General features: G+C 33.0%; 1 protein-coding gene across 1 annotated transcript in view; it reads right to left on the bottom strand.

Moving 5' to 3' along the window:
- The window catches only part of SMC4 (structural maintenance of chromosomes 4), a 35004-nt gene that overhangs the window by 11813 nt on the left and 5751 nt on the right, over nt 1-17440 (bottom strand). The window contains exons 6-13 of the mRNA XM_036242313.1: nt 11363-11527; nt 11017-11144; nt 10414-10554; nt 9521-9671; nt 7908-8072; nt 5742-5975; nt 3766-3951; nt 2400-2561 (exon numbers count right to left, since the gene is read on the bottom strand). Coding sequence (XP_036098206.1) covers nt 2400-2561; nt 3766-3951; nt 5742-5975; nt 7908-8072; nt 9521-9671; nt 10414-10554; nt 11017-11144; nt 11363-11527 — 1332 coding nt within the window. The remainder of the gene's footprint in view (nt 1-2399; nt 2562-3765; nt 3952-5741; nt 5976-7907; nt 8073-9520; nt 9672-10413; nt 10555-11016; nt 11145-11362; nt 11528-17440) is intronic.

Genomic DNA, 17440 nt, shown 5'->3' with positions numbered 1-17440 from the left:
ATTAAAATAGAGTATATAATTTTAAGTAAAACACATGTATAAAATGTAAGGACATGTACACAAGGTTGAGTATCTGTATAATTAAATACATTAGTTCCTCCTTATCTGCACAGGATATGGCCTAAGACCCCCAGTGGATGCCTGAAACTGAGGATAGTATGAACCCTATATGTACTATGTTTTTCCCTCTATATACATACCTCTGATAAAGTTTAATTTATAAATTAGGAACAGTAACAGATTAACGATTACTAATAAAATAGAAGGATTATAGTTACACAATAATAAAAGTTATGTGAATGTGATCTCTCTCTGATAACAGATCTGGCTACTAAGTGTCTAACAGGCAAGTAGCATACAGCGTGGGCACTTTGGACAAAGGGAAAAATCTATGTCTACTCAGAACAGTGTAAAATTCAAAATTTATAAAGTGTTTATTTCTGGAATTTTCCATTTAATATTTTCTGGCAGCTGAAATCACAGAAAGTGAAACTGCAGATAAGGGGGGACTACTGTATTACCTGTTATTTTTAAAATGAGTTAATAGTATTAAAAATAAAATTAGGAAAACTCCATTTATATTAAAAGAAAACCCCCAAATCTTAGGAGTAAGTTTAACAGAAGAAACACAAGACCTGTTTACTGATGGCTATGAAACATTTTTATTTATTTTTTTTATCCTCACCCGAGGACATTTCCCCATTTTTATTCAGATAGAGTGGGAAGGAGAGAGAGAGAGAGACATCGACATGAAAGGGACACATAGAGTGGCTGCCACCCACACGACCCAACCGGGGCCAGGGACAAACTGCAACCGAGGTACATGCCCTTAGCGGGAACCGACCCGGGTCTCTCTGGACCGCAGGCCAACGCTCTAACTTCTGAGCCAAACAGGCCAGGGCTATGAAACATTTCAGTATGAAATTAGACCTAACTAAATGGAAGACATTCTAGGTTCATGGATTGTAAGATTTAACATTGTTAAGATGGGAATACTATCCAAATTGATCTACAGACTCAATGCAATCTGTATCAAAATTCCAGTTGCTTATCAAGGTCTGTAAGTCATATAAATCACTCTGTGTAAGTTATATAAATGTCTTATCATTATGTTGTACACCTGAAACAAATGATACTGTATTTAAACTGTAATTTAAAAATAAAAAAATAAAAAATAATAAAATTCCAATTGCCTGTGAAATTTGGGGGGCAGGAACTGACCAGCTAATCTTAATATTAACAAAATTATAGAAATTTAGAACAGCCAAAAACAATCCCGTTATCAAAGAAACAATTAGCCCTGGATAGTGTGACTCAGTGATTAGAATGTCAGCCTACGGCATAAAAGGTCTTGGGTTCAATCCCTGGCCCTGGTCAGGGCAAGTGCAGAAGGCAACCAATTGATGTGTCTCTTTCACATCAGTGTTTCTCTTTCTCCTCCTCCCCTCCTTTCCACTCTCTCTAAACATCAATGGAAAAAATATCCTTGGGTGAGGATAAAAAAAACAAAAAAATAAATAAATTAGAACCCTTGCTGGGTAGCTCAGTTGGTTAGAGCAGTGTCCTGATATGCCAAGGTTTCGAGTTCGATCTGCAGTCGGGGCACGTATAAGAAGCAACCACTTTGTGCACAGATGAGTGGAACAACAAATCAATGTCTGTCTCTCTGTCTCTCCCTCTGTCTCAAATCAGTAAGTAAAAAGTAAACTAAACTAAAATTTTAAAAAAAGAACAAAATTAGAGAGCTCCTGATTTCAAAACTTACTACAAAGCAATAGTAATCAAGACAGTGTGGTACTAGTGGCAAGGATAGATAGATAAATGTGGAGTTCAGAAATAAACTTTTACATTTCTGATCAGCTGATTCTTAACAAAGGTGCCAGTCTTTCCAAGACACAGTGCTAGAACAATTGGATATCCACATGCAAAGCAGAGTAGAGGTGGATCCTTTCTTTTCACTATATTGTAACATTAACTGCACCTGGATTTAAAACCTAAATGTAAAATTATACTAAAGCTATAAAACTCTTAGGGAAAAAACCAGAATAAATTACCCTGGATTATGCAGTAGTTTCTTAGATTATGAACTTAAACACAACCAACCAAATTAAAAAAAAAAAAAGACTTTATTATTTTTTTAAAGTAGTTATTGATGATGGAAGTTAGAAATGCAAACTAGCAGTCACTCTGACAATTGAATGTATAATCCTTTAAGTGGGCAGGCATTACAAGATGTTTTTTTCACAACCTCATAACCTTAGAACCTAAAATAATCCTCAAAACCTGTCAGGTGCTCACTGAATAACCATGAAGAAAACGCTAGGATTCAAAATTAAAAAACAAGAAAATCACACACTACTCAGCATTTAAATCACACATAGCCTTTTATGAGTACCTACCTTATCCAAACCTATAAATGTCGCAACTCCAATATTTTGTCTTTTAAGGAAGTTGACACATTCTTGGGCTGTATCAATAGAATCAACAACAATGTAGTCTAATGCTCGACAACAGGATGAAATAGCAACATCGTATTTTTCATCAATTGCTCCTAAGTCCCCCTAACATAATAGGGGGAAGGGGGAATCAATGTATAATCAGCAAGGAATTAAGCATAGGATCATCTCATAACTATTAACAGATTTTGCAAGCTACTTTTAATTGAAAAACTATATTTACACATGGTTTTAAAAGGTACAAAAAGGATACATGATGAAAATGGTTCCTGTCATTCAATTAGTTTTTAATCTACCTTTTAAAAGGTTACGAATATGCAGTTTACATTTTTAATGAAAGCATAAAGTGAAAGTATTGCTTTCACTGCATAAAAATGAAAATGTTGAGAATTTGAAACCTAAAATTACAAGCAAAATAACTTATAAAATAATAAAACTCTTAATTATTCAAATCCATCTAAGATTATGTACATTCTAATTAAACACCTTGCCTGTTTAGCAATCTATAATAAATCAGCTATTAAGCAGCATTCACGGACTAGTATCATTTTTTGCCGAGAGCAAAGGATAGGATCAAACTGTGTATCTTTGAGAAAATAAGGTGGAAGTCACAACCTTTAGACAGGAAGCAACTATGCTGGGTAATTTTCATTTGCCCTTTTGAATCACTCTTTGCTTCCTTCCCTAGAATGCTGACTCAGGGACTGCATGGACTGGCTCCTTTGGCTCTCTAGCTTCAGCTGGTGTGAGGCACCAGCTAGAGTAATGAGCAGGGTAGGAGATGAATGGGGTTGAAGTATATACTTTCCCCATTTCCTCTTGGACGCCCTCTAGCCATGGTCATAGCTTTCTTCCCTCTTTAGACTTAGGAGTGGGAATGGTCCCCACTATTGCTAGCCTTGAGTTTCTAAATATCCCTAAATTCTAGCCACATCCTTTGGTATAATGGTATAAAACCCAGAATATAATGTTCAAATTCTTAAAAAAAAAAAAAAAAAAAAAAAAAAGTGAAGTTTGTTACCACTGAAGTTTTTTTCTTTTTTTCTTGGAATTACAATGACTATAATTATCCAGATCAAAAAACAAAATAACCTCTATTTTTAATGAGAGAATCTCCATACCACAAAGAATTTTACCATGTTTGAGTATAAGGGCAAAATGTTTAAAAATGAATGTTCTTTAAAATAGACAAGTGAATGTTATTTTATTATAGTGACACTCAATATACACTTAAGTCAAGGCAAGAAAGTCATTTACAATGTTTTTCTTGAGAAAAATGTGTAGTCATTTCCAAATAAATATACTTTACCAATCTTCCATATATCCCTGGAATCCTGCCAGATTTCTTTTCTTGAATTATTGCATCAAGGACTTTCCCCCTACTTTGATTCATTGCTAAGGAACTCTTTGCCTCTTCAACTTTTTGGAAAAGATCACGAACCAAACTTTTGCAATTTATTTCTTCTTGTATAAGTTTTTGAAGTTCTTTTTCTTTCTAAAGGTGCAAAGTTAAAAAAAAAAGAATCCCATAATTCTATGCCTAATCATAGCACAGAAGTAGTTGTAATGCCTCAAAAAAGAAAGAAAAGACCAACAATAAATACTTGAACCAGAACTAAGTGACCATACTACAATTGCTGGTTTGGTTTTAAAAAATGTGAATGAATTTTCTATTTTCAAAAGGGCATAAATTATTTGGGTAAATAATAAAGAACATAAATGCAGTATGGGTCTAGGAGGAGCAATACACTGATTGATAGAGCAAGTAGTGCTAGGGCTGTGGAAATCCCAGCATAAGTGTGTCCTAATTCTTAAATTCTGCACTAATTAAAAAACAAGACTTTGGTATAGGATCCTAGACGGGTGACCATGCAGGACTATGATTATATAGTGCTATGCTTTCTAAATAATAAACAAAATTTATTATATTATGTTTAATAAAGAAAAATAAATAAAGTCTCCTTCATCTCCTGGCTTTAAATTATCACCTCTATTACCAGTCACAATGGTATAAAGTAACAGTTATAGTTATAGTTACAACTTATCCAAAAATAACTGAATTACTAGGGAGACAGAAGTAGTCACTAGATATAACTTAAGTTTACATTTAAATTCTACATGATAAAGAAATTCCCAGATGACCAAATAATGTATGTATTAAAATGAGGGGTGGGGGAGGGGAAACAACTATTTCCAAAATTATAATTTCTCTTCAGACAGCATTTTCTATTGCCATCTTGCCTAATGAGCTGTGGGAGACTGAAGTCATGAAATTCCTTAGATATATAATTCACTCAAGGATACGAGGGGCGCCAATGAAGTAAATTAGGTATCTTGATTAGTATAAAACAGTTTGTAGTCCCAACCAAGAAACTATATCCATAAATTAAAAACAATACAATAAGCCCGGTCAGTGTGGCTCAGTGGATTGAGCACTGCCCCATGGACTGAGAGTTTCCTGTTTGATTCCTGGTCAGGGCACATCCCCAGGTTGCGAACTCCATCCCCAGTAGTGGATGTGCAGGAGGCAGCCAATCGATGTTACTATCTCTCTCTCTCCCTTTCTCTCTCTAAAAAAAATTATTTAAAAAATAAAAACAATACATTAAGATAGTTTGCATATTCAATCATAAATATATTTATGGTTTTAGTTTATTCTTGCATAAACTATCTACACTTAGATTTAGGGAAACACAAACTTTCTTTTGTTTAATTTAATTCCATGGGAAATAATGGTGGTGGCAACAGTGTTATTTGCTGTTCCATGCTGCTGGGGAGAATAACAGCTAGTTTCTTGATAATCTCAGTTCCTATCAGTTGGATTACTGAAATACTAACCCCATTCTTTTGGGGAAGATTAACGCTAAATGAAAAAAAAAAATCTATACAGATGCTCCTTGACTTAGGATAGGATTATATACCAATAACACCATTGTGAGCTGAAAATACCATTAACTCAAAAGTGCATTTAATACACCAAATGTACTGAACACCATAGCTAGTCTACTTAAATGTGCTCAGAACATTTACATTAGCCTATGGTTTGGCAAAATCATCTAACATGATGCCTATTTTATTATAGTGTTGAATACCTCATGTAACTTATGTGTTATCACTTTCACACCATTATAAAGTTCAAAAAAACCCAAGTTGGGGACCATCTGTAACCTGTCACTTTAGATGTTGAGATTAAAGAAATAATTTAAAAAGATATATATATGTATATATACACAAAACATGGGTTTATAAACAACGTTCAGATAAAATACAGAAGCAAAAATTTACCTCCTTTAATTCGCGTTCAGTCTGAGGGAGTTTTGCTTCTATATCTCCAATTGCAGCTTTCCTTTCTTTGAGAGTTTCAGAAGCTGCACTTAGAGCTTCCTTGGCCTTACTTAATTGAGACACTGCAGTGTTATGCCGACTGAGATAGATGTCAAGTTCTGATTGGGCTACATCCATCTTTGAACGTGCTTCGTTTACCAATTTGCTGAAACTCATAAGTTCTTTCTCTCGACTCTGTTAAAATATGATAGATGCCATTATATCTGAAATATTGTTTTCAAACCTAAACTGAAATAGAAATCATATATTTTGAACTCAATTTAAGAGATTCTACAAGTATAATATATAGAAGTAAATAATTCTTACAAGTGGAATGGACTAAATTTTTGCCTAGTTGCCAATGTTCACTGTATATATAGCCTTTCCCCAACTGATTTCATAAGAGCTTAATGAGGTATATTTAGTATGCTCATTTTAGAAATTAAAACAACAAAAAAGTAGTGGTTAAGAGAACAAAAATTTTGGTCTAAACTCTGAATTCCATGTTCTTTATACACTACTTTACCTTAAATGGTAAGGGTTAGGGTCTATTTAGCACAAAGTTCCCTCCAGTAGAATTGTGTTAAACATCATTATAAGTTTTAGAGGTAAAGCCAAGTAATCACCACACTAAGTCATTTATTTAATGAGTAGAAATTTTGGGCTACTATAAAGGACGGTGTAGAAAGAATCTATTTATTAGAATAATGGCTTAAGAAAGGCCCTTAAAAAAGCCTAACCCCTTCATTTCACACAAAAAGGAATAGGCCCAGGAACATGAGGTTCTGCCCAAGGTCACCAGATAATCAGCTTAAATGTTTGATGGCGAAAATCATGAACATAAACACACACAACTCACTCACTATATTCTAGACACTATTATTATGAATGCTTTGTATGTGTTAATTCCTTAACATAACAATCCCATGAGGTAAACACCATCATTATGTCCATTTTGAAGAAACTGAGATCAGAGTTTAAATAACTTGCTCAAATATATAACTCATAAGTGGCAGAGACTCTTTCTTTTAGCTGATACTTTATGCTGAGGAACAAAGACATCTGGATGTGAGTCTTGGCTTTTGCACTAACAAAGGGTGCAAAGGCACATAGGAATATTAAATATACTTTAGATGAGCAAATGTAAAAATTTATATCCATAAAGTATTCCATTAAGAAAGCTACTATATTATCCATCGCCACTTTACCATATGGGCACCCTACTTATAAGGTTTAGCAGTATAATATTAGAATACATTCATATTCCAAAACAGAATCTATTTTGTCTGTCATTAAAAACAAAAAAAACCCCACTTTATTGAGGTATAATTAATACAAAGTTTGTACATAAGCCTGTAACTTATGTACATTAAGTCAATTGAACTCAATTACTATTATTTATTAAAATATATATTTAACATACTCAGTGTTGTCAAGGCTGTGGTGAATATAAACAGACAGTTAAATTTTGCACTTATAAATATTTGTTACTTTAATCAAATACTAAAATAATGTAATAGCTAACTAACATTTATTAATTTGAAGGCACTTATATGAGTATATATACATTTTATTTACACAAAGATTCATAAGATAGGTATTATTATTATAATTTGTTTTTTTTGCTACTTTGAGAAATATGACTTGGAGACATACCTGCACAAAATCAGAGATAATAAATTACTGACCTAGGACTTGAACCAAGAACTGATACAAGGGCTGTAGTTTTAAACTGTTACTTAAGAGCTACAGAAGCAGAGAAAGATGTCACCCTGGGTTAGTGTGGTCACAGGTTTTTATAAGGTGGTTACCAATTAAGTTACCAAGAAAATAAGTTGAGAAAATGAAAAAGAAAATCTGATGATGAAATCAACAGGCTCAACAAAGAATGGAACATATAACAAAGCATTTGACGTGTTACACATTCTGCAACAACTATAAATTCTGATGCAATTAATTTTTTAAAAATGAGAAAGCAGAAAAGAGCATAGGCTATTTTTAGGAATGTTATATTAGATATTAAAAGTCTAAACTTTTTCTTCTAACAGGTCAGTTTTTACTATTACTACAACAACTGAATTAAAAAAAAGCCACCAAAATAAACACCAAGTGATGCAGAAATCTTACTTCTTTTTCTTTCTGAAGCCCTTGTGTTTCCTGTTTAAGGCTATCCATAACTTCCTTTAATTTTTCTTCTTCTTCCTCTTTTTCCTTTTCAAGGGCATTCTTTCTAGTTGTCGTCTCAGTTATGATATTCTCACTCTTGGCAGGTATACTTTCAAATTCTTCTACCTAAGATTATAAAAAAATTCAAGTTGTAGGAGCTTGTGCCTGAGGCTGCCTAACACTATCAACATTTGATTTATTTAAAAAGCATTTCTCAGGGTCTCTAGGTCTTTGTGGTTTTCTTTATAATTAGATTTGAATTACTTGGTTTCAACAAGTATATTTTTCTTTCTGTGACAGAATTTATTTGTAAAAGGATATCAGCAAGTACTTTCTTAACCATTTACTGAAATTTCTATATTCTCTCAGTCTAATGGTAAAGCTAATTCTATGAATTCCTGATTACTTATGAAGAAAACTTTCCCCACCTAAGAACTAGGTCTTTCTTCCTTTTGTTCTAATTTCAGGTGATAATTATCCTTTCACCTATTAAAATGCTCAGACTACATGAGACTTCTTAAACTATCTATCATGGTATATTACAACTTACCACTAATTACCTTTATACCCCGCAGCTTCCCTCAAAATCCTAAGATCTTGCACAACTTTACCCTTCCAGAATCACCATGTAGGAATAATATTTTATTCCATTACTGTTATTTAGTAATAACCACTTACCCACATTTGATGCCTAAAGGCCAATCCCTCTTAACAGTTACTTTTGGTTATCTGTTCAATTTAGGGGTTACTCTCAAATCCCATATGGTATTTTGTTTATTCTGATGATCTAGTACTAGAGAAGTTCAACATTTCTGTAAATGGTGTTCCTCAAACATTGATTCACATAAACTTTGTTATTGTACCAACCAGAAAGTATTTTGTGAACAAATGCATTTAAAAAATGCTAAGGTAAAGCAAAGCCAATATTGTAATTGTTCTGTAATTAAATGGTAAAAAGCTTTTTTGGGGAAGGTAGTTTAGGTATCACATCTATTAGTATCTGATAGAGTTATGAACATAGTTTGAAAGACTCCAAAATAACTGATTATCTCCCGCATGACCCTGACCAGGGCTGGGATAAACTGCAACCGAGACAGGTGCCCTTGACCAGAATTGAACCGGTGACTCAATGGTCTGTGGGCTGATGCTCTAACCACTGACCAAAAACGGCCAGGGCTCTCTTCCCCGCTTTTAAAGGAGGAACTCAATTTAATTTTTGTAGGGAGGTAGGTAATATTTTTAAGTCTGTAACACTTAACAAAAAATATCTTTTTAAACCACTATTCTAGGAAAAAGAAATTATTTGCCACCAAAATAGGATTATCATTTTGATAAATGTTTTCCCAACAATGTATATCATAGAAACATATATGCTCTAAAAATCAAAAATCAATGAATGTAAGATTTCTTTCTGGGGAAAAACATCAGGTTCAGGGATAAATCTTAACCACTTAATGTTCACAATCCCAATACATTCTCTTAGGTAATAAGGGGCAAGCACATCTATGAAAAATCAAAAACTAGATCTGACATGCAGACATTAAATTTTAAGATTTTTTTTCTCTAAAACATACCTTTTCTTTATCTTTTTGAAGTTGTTTCTCCAGTTTTTTTGCCTTACTTGAAGCATGTTTTAATTTTTCCCTAACTCGAACATCTTCCAAATCTAGCTGTGTAAATTTTTCTTTGTTTTCTTCAATATATTTTGTAATTTTATTCAGTTTCCTAGCAAAGCAAAGAAAGTATCACTATTTTTGATATTCAGGTATGTAAAGCCATATTATATACCCCTACTGGGTCATTTCCTCTGTAAATATATCCAAACTCTCAAAGGTAGAATTCTGAAATGACCTATTTTCAAGTTGATCCTACCTCCCCCCATATTTAAGAAAGCCAGTAAGTGATTATGAGTTACTCTGTCCTCCTAAGCTGGATGGGAAATATTATATTCCCCAGGGACTATATCTGGGTATAAAAATTTTTTATCCTAAAAGTAACTTATTTTAAAGAATAAAACATAAAAATCACATAGGTAAGACATTTTGGTTTCATTAAATATTGGCACAGAAATAAAGTCGTGAATAAAACTTAAAAAAGAAAAAATCTATCTAAAATAACCCCAATTCTACCTCCATTAGATAGATCTGTGGACTATTCTTAAAACAATGTCAGATTAAATACTTATTTTTATTGTGAGGTTTTGTGTTATGGAGTTCAGCCACAAGGGGGTAGCCTCCTCCATTATTTTAAGACTTCAGCATCAAGCACTCAAATCCGTAATAATGATGTACTGGATGCATGCAGGTCAATTAAAATTTTCATTTTTGTATGCATAAGACCATATTATATGCTGGCAAATGTATTATACTCGTGCTGCCAGCAAGTTTATATATAGACACACACAAACATACAGGTAATAAAATTAACTGAATTTAAATACTTCTAGTACTTTCCAAAAAATTATTACTTCTCTACATCTTTTACAGCTTTGTTCTTAGCTTTCATTTCATTTGACAGTATACTGCTCTTCTCATTAATTTCTTTGGTATCTTCATTAATTTTTTCCTTTTGAGTTTCCATTTCAGCAACTCGTTTCTGCAGATCATGACTAGAGGGAGGGGAAAAAAAAAAGATACTAAAATGCCATTTCTAAAATTATGCACCTATTTTAGTAAAGCCAGCTGTTTCTAAAATATTCTTAACTACAGTCTATTAACAATTACCTGGGGTTATTGGGGGATGTGTGTGGAGTAAATGGGGGAGCATAGTAGGGAACCAACCCAGGTTCAAAACTAGAATTAGGAACAAAATAGGTTCCATATAAACAAAATTAGATCTGCCACATGAATTAATAAGTATATGTAAAACTATTAGGTATAGTAATAAATACTTGTGAACCCACCCCCCAACTTAAAGTAGTATACTTCAAAAGTCAACTTCAGTACTATGGGAAACAACCCCAATTTAATGACTTCATCACATAAAACAATCTCTCTAATACAGGAAAAGAGAAGGGGATTTGACTTAATGTCAGAAACTAATATAAAAATTGGCAAATTAAGGTACTTACATGTAATATTGACAAACATGATTCTTTTTTCTAAATATTTCATTTTCCAAGGTAAGAAATTCAATTGCTATGTTTTTCTCTCCTTCTAAGGCATCTTTTTCCTTTTCTACCATCTTAACTCTGTTTAGCTATAAAAATTAACAGTGTATAAATAAAGTATGCCAAAATAAAATAAAATAAAACATATAAACTGCATTAATAAACAATGTTAATAAAAATATAAAATTCAATCTAAAATAGTAAACATTTTTCAATAATTATAATCTATTTTAACTTGAATATTTGTTTCAGTAAAATTTGTTAATGAAACATTCTGACTTACAACAAAAGTCTACAAAAGATTCACCTTCTCTCCTCTGTGTTCATTTAATATTTCAACTCTCCGACACAAGACTTTAATAGGTTCATTTAGCCGTCCACAACCAATTATATCTTCTAAATATTCAAGCATACCCTCATCATGTTCAGTCTGGCCTTTTGGTTTCATCATAGCAATTTGTTCAACTTCACCCTTTAAAAAAAAGTCATATTTCATACTCATTGTATATGTTTAGCTACATCAATCTTAAACTGAAAATTAGGAACATTGAACAAATCCAATAGTAATAAACAAATAAATGTTGCAAATTAATAGTTCAGAGATTTAATAAGATATAAATAAAAAATGTTCTCTCCACTGTTGTTCTTAAAAGAGTTTTAATTTTACATAACGGGGTAAAAAATGTACATTTATACTCCCTTACATAAACTCCTATAGTATATACACACAGAGGCAAAGACCCTGCCATCTACAATGTTCATTCAATATAAATAAAACTATTAACTTTTTTATTAAGCAAGATTCAGCAAGTTTATTCATATACTCTACAATTCAATTATTGTGGCAACACTACCAAATGTTAATCATAATTGCAGCTCTTGTTTTAAAACCAAAAATTTTCAAAAAGACCCTTTATGGTTATTCTGTGGTAAAAATCCTGTCTCAAGGTGGCTAGAATTATTAAACTTTCTTTATAAATCTGGTGTTATTAGTTTCTCAACAAGTGCTGGGCTTCAAAAGGATGTCTCAAACCTAATGTAACTTTCTAAGAGCAAGACTATTAATTGGAAAAGAAAATGGCCGATTTCTCATGGTAATAAGAAATCCAACTCACTGAAAACTAAAGGTCCTGATACATGACATCAAAAACTTTTTTTTTTGCAATCATTGATATAAAAAGTTGAACTGTAATTAAAATCTTAGATTAACATTATGTATTAGTATTTATGCAGTTTAATTACAAAGAGAAAAGAAGAAAGAAATCCACAACCAGTAACCTTCAAGGATGACTGCCAGGCAGCCATTTAGTTTGATGGTGGAGAAAATTTTGTCTAAACATGCTCAGACAAAACACTGCTACCTGACTTCACAGAAGTAGCCTGCTTGTACTCTATACTATTACAAAAGAATGGGCAGGCAAACAGAAAACAAAAGAAAAAAAACCTTTATTTCAGAAAAATAGCCAAAAAAAAAGTACATAAATATTCTCAATTTAATATTTAAAAATTTATTAATGAACCCTAAAAATTTGGGGTAAAGTTTGCTCATGACAAAGCATCATGTTTACCAAAAGCCTCAACATAATTACTGATCAATTTGTCTCCCTCCCTTCCATTCTATCTAAAAGTCAATGGAAAAATATCCTTGAGTGAGTAACAAAACTAAAGATAAAACACCTCATTTAAAAATCTATTCATTGAAAGGCATAATTTTTAATAGTTATACATCATCATCACATTTTCTACTTTGACAACACAGCAGATTATCAAGTACAAAGGGAAATGAGGCTCCAAAGAGCCTTTAGATTTTTCTGTAATCTTCAGTATATATGAATTAGTGTTTAAAACAAGTTAGTGTTTAAAATGTGTAGATACGTATTTATATTAAGTATTTATTTTATTCTGTTTCCAATGATCAGTTCTTTCCAAATATTTGCAGCAACAGTTTAAATTTTAGATAAGATTTAAGCCTGGAAAAATGTCCAAAGCTCTGGATTACACTAGGGTGAATTCCAGCCATTGAAGAAGCTGTCCTATTCAAAATTTTTATCTAGGCAGGGTTTATCAACAGTGACAGCACTAACAATTGTGGGGAGCTATGCTGGGCATCGTAGGATGTTCAATAGAATCTCTGACCTCAAGCCACAAGATGACAGTAGCATCTCCCCTCCTCCAGCTGTAATAACCTAAATAGTCTCCAAGCAAAACTACCTTCAGCCCTGGCCAGTTTGGCTCAGCGGTTAGAGCATCGGCCTGCGGTCTGGAGAGACCAGGGTTCGGTTCCCGCTAAGGGCATGTACCTCAGTTGCAGTTTGCCCCCGGTCCTGGTTGGGTTGTGCGGGTGGCAGTCACTCAATGTGTCCCTTTCACATCGATGTTTCTCACTCTCTCTCTCTTCCTGTCTCCCCCTCCCACTCTAGCTGAACAAAAACAAAAAAAACAAAACTACCTTCAGCTGAGAACCATGGATCTACCTGTTTAAATCTTTTGGGTTAGTTTTTTTGTTTGTTTGTTTTTTTATCCTTACCCGAGGACATTTTTCCATTTTTTGTTCCGATAGAGCGGGAGGAAGAGAGAGGAACAGAGAGAGAGAGAGAAACATCAATGTGAAGGGACACATTGAGTGGCTGCCACCCGCACGACCAACCAGGGCCGGGGACAAACTGCAACCCAAGTACGTGCCCTTAGCGGGAACTGAACCCAGGTCTCTCTGTACCGCAGGCCGACGCTCCAACCGCTGAGCCAAACCGGCCAGGGCATAAATCTTTTGGGTTAGTTTTACAAACACGGTAGCTGATGCCTGAGATAAAAAATATGGCAACAGGACTTACATATCTGAGTCAAATGGTCACATCATTTAAGCACAGTATACATTTTTCAGATGACCATAAGTTGGGATTCAGTATACTCGTTCACACTATTAACAAAAATATTCCTGAAGATATCACACTTTTCCTGGCCAAATTACTCATTGAAGAGATGGAATAATGCCCCGTGTGGGTCAGAGGTCACCAGTTTGATTCCCTGTCAGGGCACATACCCAGGTTATGGGCCCAAACTCCAGTGGGGGGCATGCAGGAGGCGGCCAATCTAGGTTCTCTCTCATCAATGTTTCTATCTCTCTCTCTTTCTCTCTCTCTCTCCCTTCCCCTCTTTCTAAAATCAACAAAGAAAAAAAAAAAAAAAGGAGATGAGGAATACCACTATTAGGAGACTGCTTGGCTTTGGGTATAGCCATTACTTGTTTATGGTTTTTTGTTCTTCCTCCCTCTACACTCAATTAAAATGAAAGATATACAGTTGTAATTTTTTTCATCCTAACAAGGTTGCTCAGTGGAAAACAAATAAAAGTGAATAACAAGGACATTTGTGAAGCAAAAGTGTTATATCTCACATCCCATATAAAATTTAGTTTCTGACTTTTATTATATGGCATTTGATTTTTTAAAAACCAGTTACTATCAGATTAACACTATTAAATGGAAAAGCTTTTAGACCATTTAGGCCTCCATATGTCACTTGACTGTTAGGACTGCTGTGCTATTCCAATGACAACCTTGGACCTTTCTTATGGCTCTATTCCTTGATGTCCTTTGCCTGCCTTTACCAACTGCTACTATCTGCTTTCTTGCTTCCTTTTCCATTTTGTGCCATTTCATATATAACCTGTGAGTTGATAGTCTGTGCCCAGAGGACCACATCTTTATTTTTCAGAAATCTTACCTATCCCATAGGAAATTATAAAATACATTTTTAATTTAGGGAAATAAGCTCAATTCATTTCAGAGATCACTTTAAAGCATCAACCTGAATTTAAAGTCATCCTTCCATATCAAGAATCACAAATAGTGGTAACATGATGACAAAAAAAAAAAAAGTTTCAGGTTGCTATAATTCTAGCATCTGAAACTGGCAAAGTTTTATAGGCCTCTACACTATTATCACTAGTTTCTAAAGCTTCTGTACACTAAAGAAGTTTTTAAACAATTTTTTTTCACTGTTATTTACTACAGACTGTTTTTAATTATACTCAAACTATATCAGAGACATTAAACAACTGTGGAAATTATCAACTATGGTTTTTAAGAGTAACACAGAAATAGCAAACATATTTCAAGAGAATATTTATAACACAAAGGCTTAAACCTTAACTTATTGAAGTGGGTGGCAAAACAGGATATTGTGATTTAGCTATACCATTCTTTGATAACATAATTTACAGGAATACAATGTAAAAATCTAAGACGAATGAGGAATAAATAGGTATGATGCTCTTTATTTTTATTCAATAAAATTCAAATTTTAGCAAAAGCATAAACCACAGGAACTCAAGTATATAGTTATAATAAAACATTTTCCCCCCTGATAAGGCCTAAAAAATTCTTAAGATAAACATGGGTGTTTGCACCAAAATTAAATGGCCCATAATTCCTGAACTTTGAATTTTTATTTTGTCTTAATCTTTTTATTTTCTCTATTTTCACTGTAAATTATTGTTCTTTAGCTTATTCTAACAAGTTTTACTCTAATTTTCTCTTTGTGTGCTACCAAAAGCTCCCCCCACCCCAATGAAAATCACCAAGGTTAATAACTAATATCTGTCAAAAATAAGTACATAAATAGAAAGGTTAATGCTTTGTGGGTAGACTGCTTGATATCTCTTCTGGTTGTTTATGGGTACCCTATTTTCCTTCACATTGAGGCTTTTAGATAACTGAGGAATTACTGATAAAGTTAAAAATTTCTTTGATTCAGCACATATTTATTTCTACAGGCTAAAAGACTAGAACCCAATAGTCTGTATGTGATGCCATACTTAGAAGAACCATCCTGGAAAGGAGATAGGTAACAACTCAGACATAAATTAATCTAATCTCCAAATTATTAAACAATAAGAAAAAAATCTTGGTTCTTGTTTTAAATTTCAGATTTTATAATATAAATACAAAAGCACATGAAGTTGAAAACTTTGACAAACTAAAATTATGCTAATTGTTGCAGCTTTTCAGGTGTTTACAAAACAACTTCTGAAATATCAAACATCAATGTAACTTTGAACTATAATAAAAGCATTAAGGGTTATCATTCTTCTAATCTTGAATGGAGCAAATGCATACAAATCAACTAAACCTAATTTTTAAGTCCCAGTCACCATGAAATGCTTTACAGAGCTAATAAAACTCCACTTGTTTGCACCAATAGTTATTAAAATGGGACAAAAGCTCCCAGATCAGGTATATATAAATGAATAAATGTATAATCACAGAAAGTACAGTGGTCAATTATAATCTAACACTTTTTGAAGGCATGTATAAGTGCCCGTAAGGACATAAACACTAAAAAAAATTTACCCATATGGACTCCTGTTGATCACAACCACTGGCCAGTCTATACATTTTATTCAAAGTAATCATTTATATCTTGGGTGGTGATGTTATGATGTATCCACAGTTCCAGCCTCCCAAACCACAGCCAGTTTTTAAGATAAATGTTATTCAGTGGACGGAAGGTAATAAAAAAACACATTCTTACTTACCTTCGAATGCTTTAAATCTCTAGTATAAGAGTCTAAGATTTTGATAAGAAACTAAATAAAAATCCAAAGAAACCACTGCAACGTTCTCTCAAACTTTTAAATGGGGCATCATTAGTTCTACCTAGTCCAATCCCCTTTTCTTCTTCTTGACAGTGAGTTCCTAAAGTTCTTATCTCTAAATTTAATCAAATGGAATTTAATCTGTTAACTTGGAAAGTTTATCTTGGTATTAAAAATGTTTAAAACAATTTAATTGTTAAGATGACATAAAAAGATTGAGATTATCACGAGGACAAATGGCTTAAGCATCTTAGGTACTTCAGAAGCACATTAATATAAAGTTGACAATTTAAAATTTATTCTTATTTACTTTTTTGGGAAGCTGTTACTTTACTTAGTTTCCTTTATTATTGAACTACGGAGAGAGAAGCTGTATCAAGAGAAAAAAAATTACCCTTACAAGGGTTAAAATGCAACCCACTTTATTTTGATGTCTGCATGTGTGTAAAACTTTGATTATACCAGGATTACAGTAAATAGCAAATTATAAACAAAAGAAAAACACAAGTATAGGTTCTTGCAAAGTGGCATCATTATCAAATTTAGTATTATAAAAGGACATAACTTTTTATCCATAATTAACCAAACCAAATCTCAGAACATAAAAGTCCATAAAACAGTTAAATTTGATATTTTTTAACCCACAAAAAATTCCAGATTTGTGTTAACTTAATCTTGTTTAAAACTGTATCTACAACTGATTTCTCAACATTCTTTTAAAAATAAGTTTAGGTTATATGAGTATTATAAATGTACTGCGCCTGGTAACAAAGGTATTAATATAAGGCA

Source organism: Molossus molossus, unplaced genomic scaffold (genome assembly GCF_014108415.1).
Source record: "Molossus molossus isolate mMolMol1 unplaced genomic scaffold, mMolMol1.p scaffold_m16_p_5, whole genome shotgun sequence".
NCBI classification, from domain to species: Eukaryota; Metazoa; Chordata; class Mammalia; order Chiroptera; family Molossidae; genus Molossus; species Molossus molossus.
This window is presented reverse-complemented; position numbering and strand designations above follow the sequence as displayed.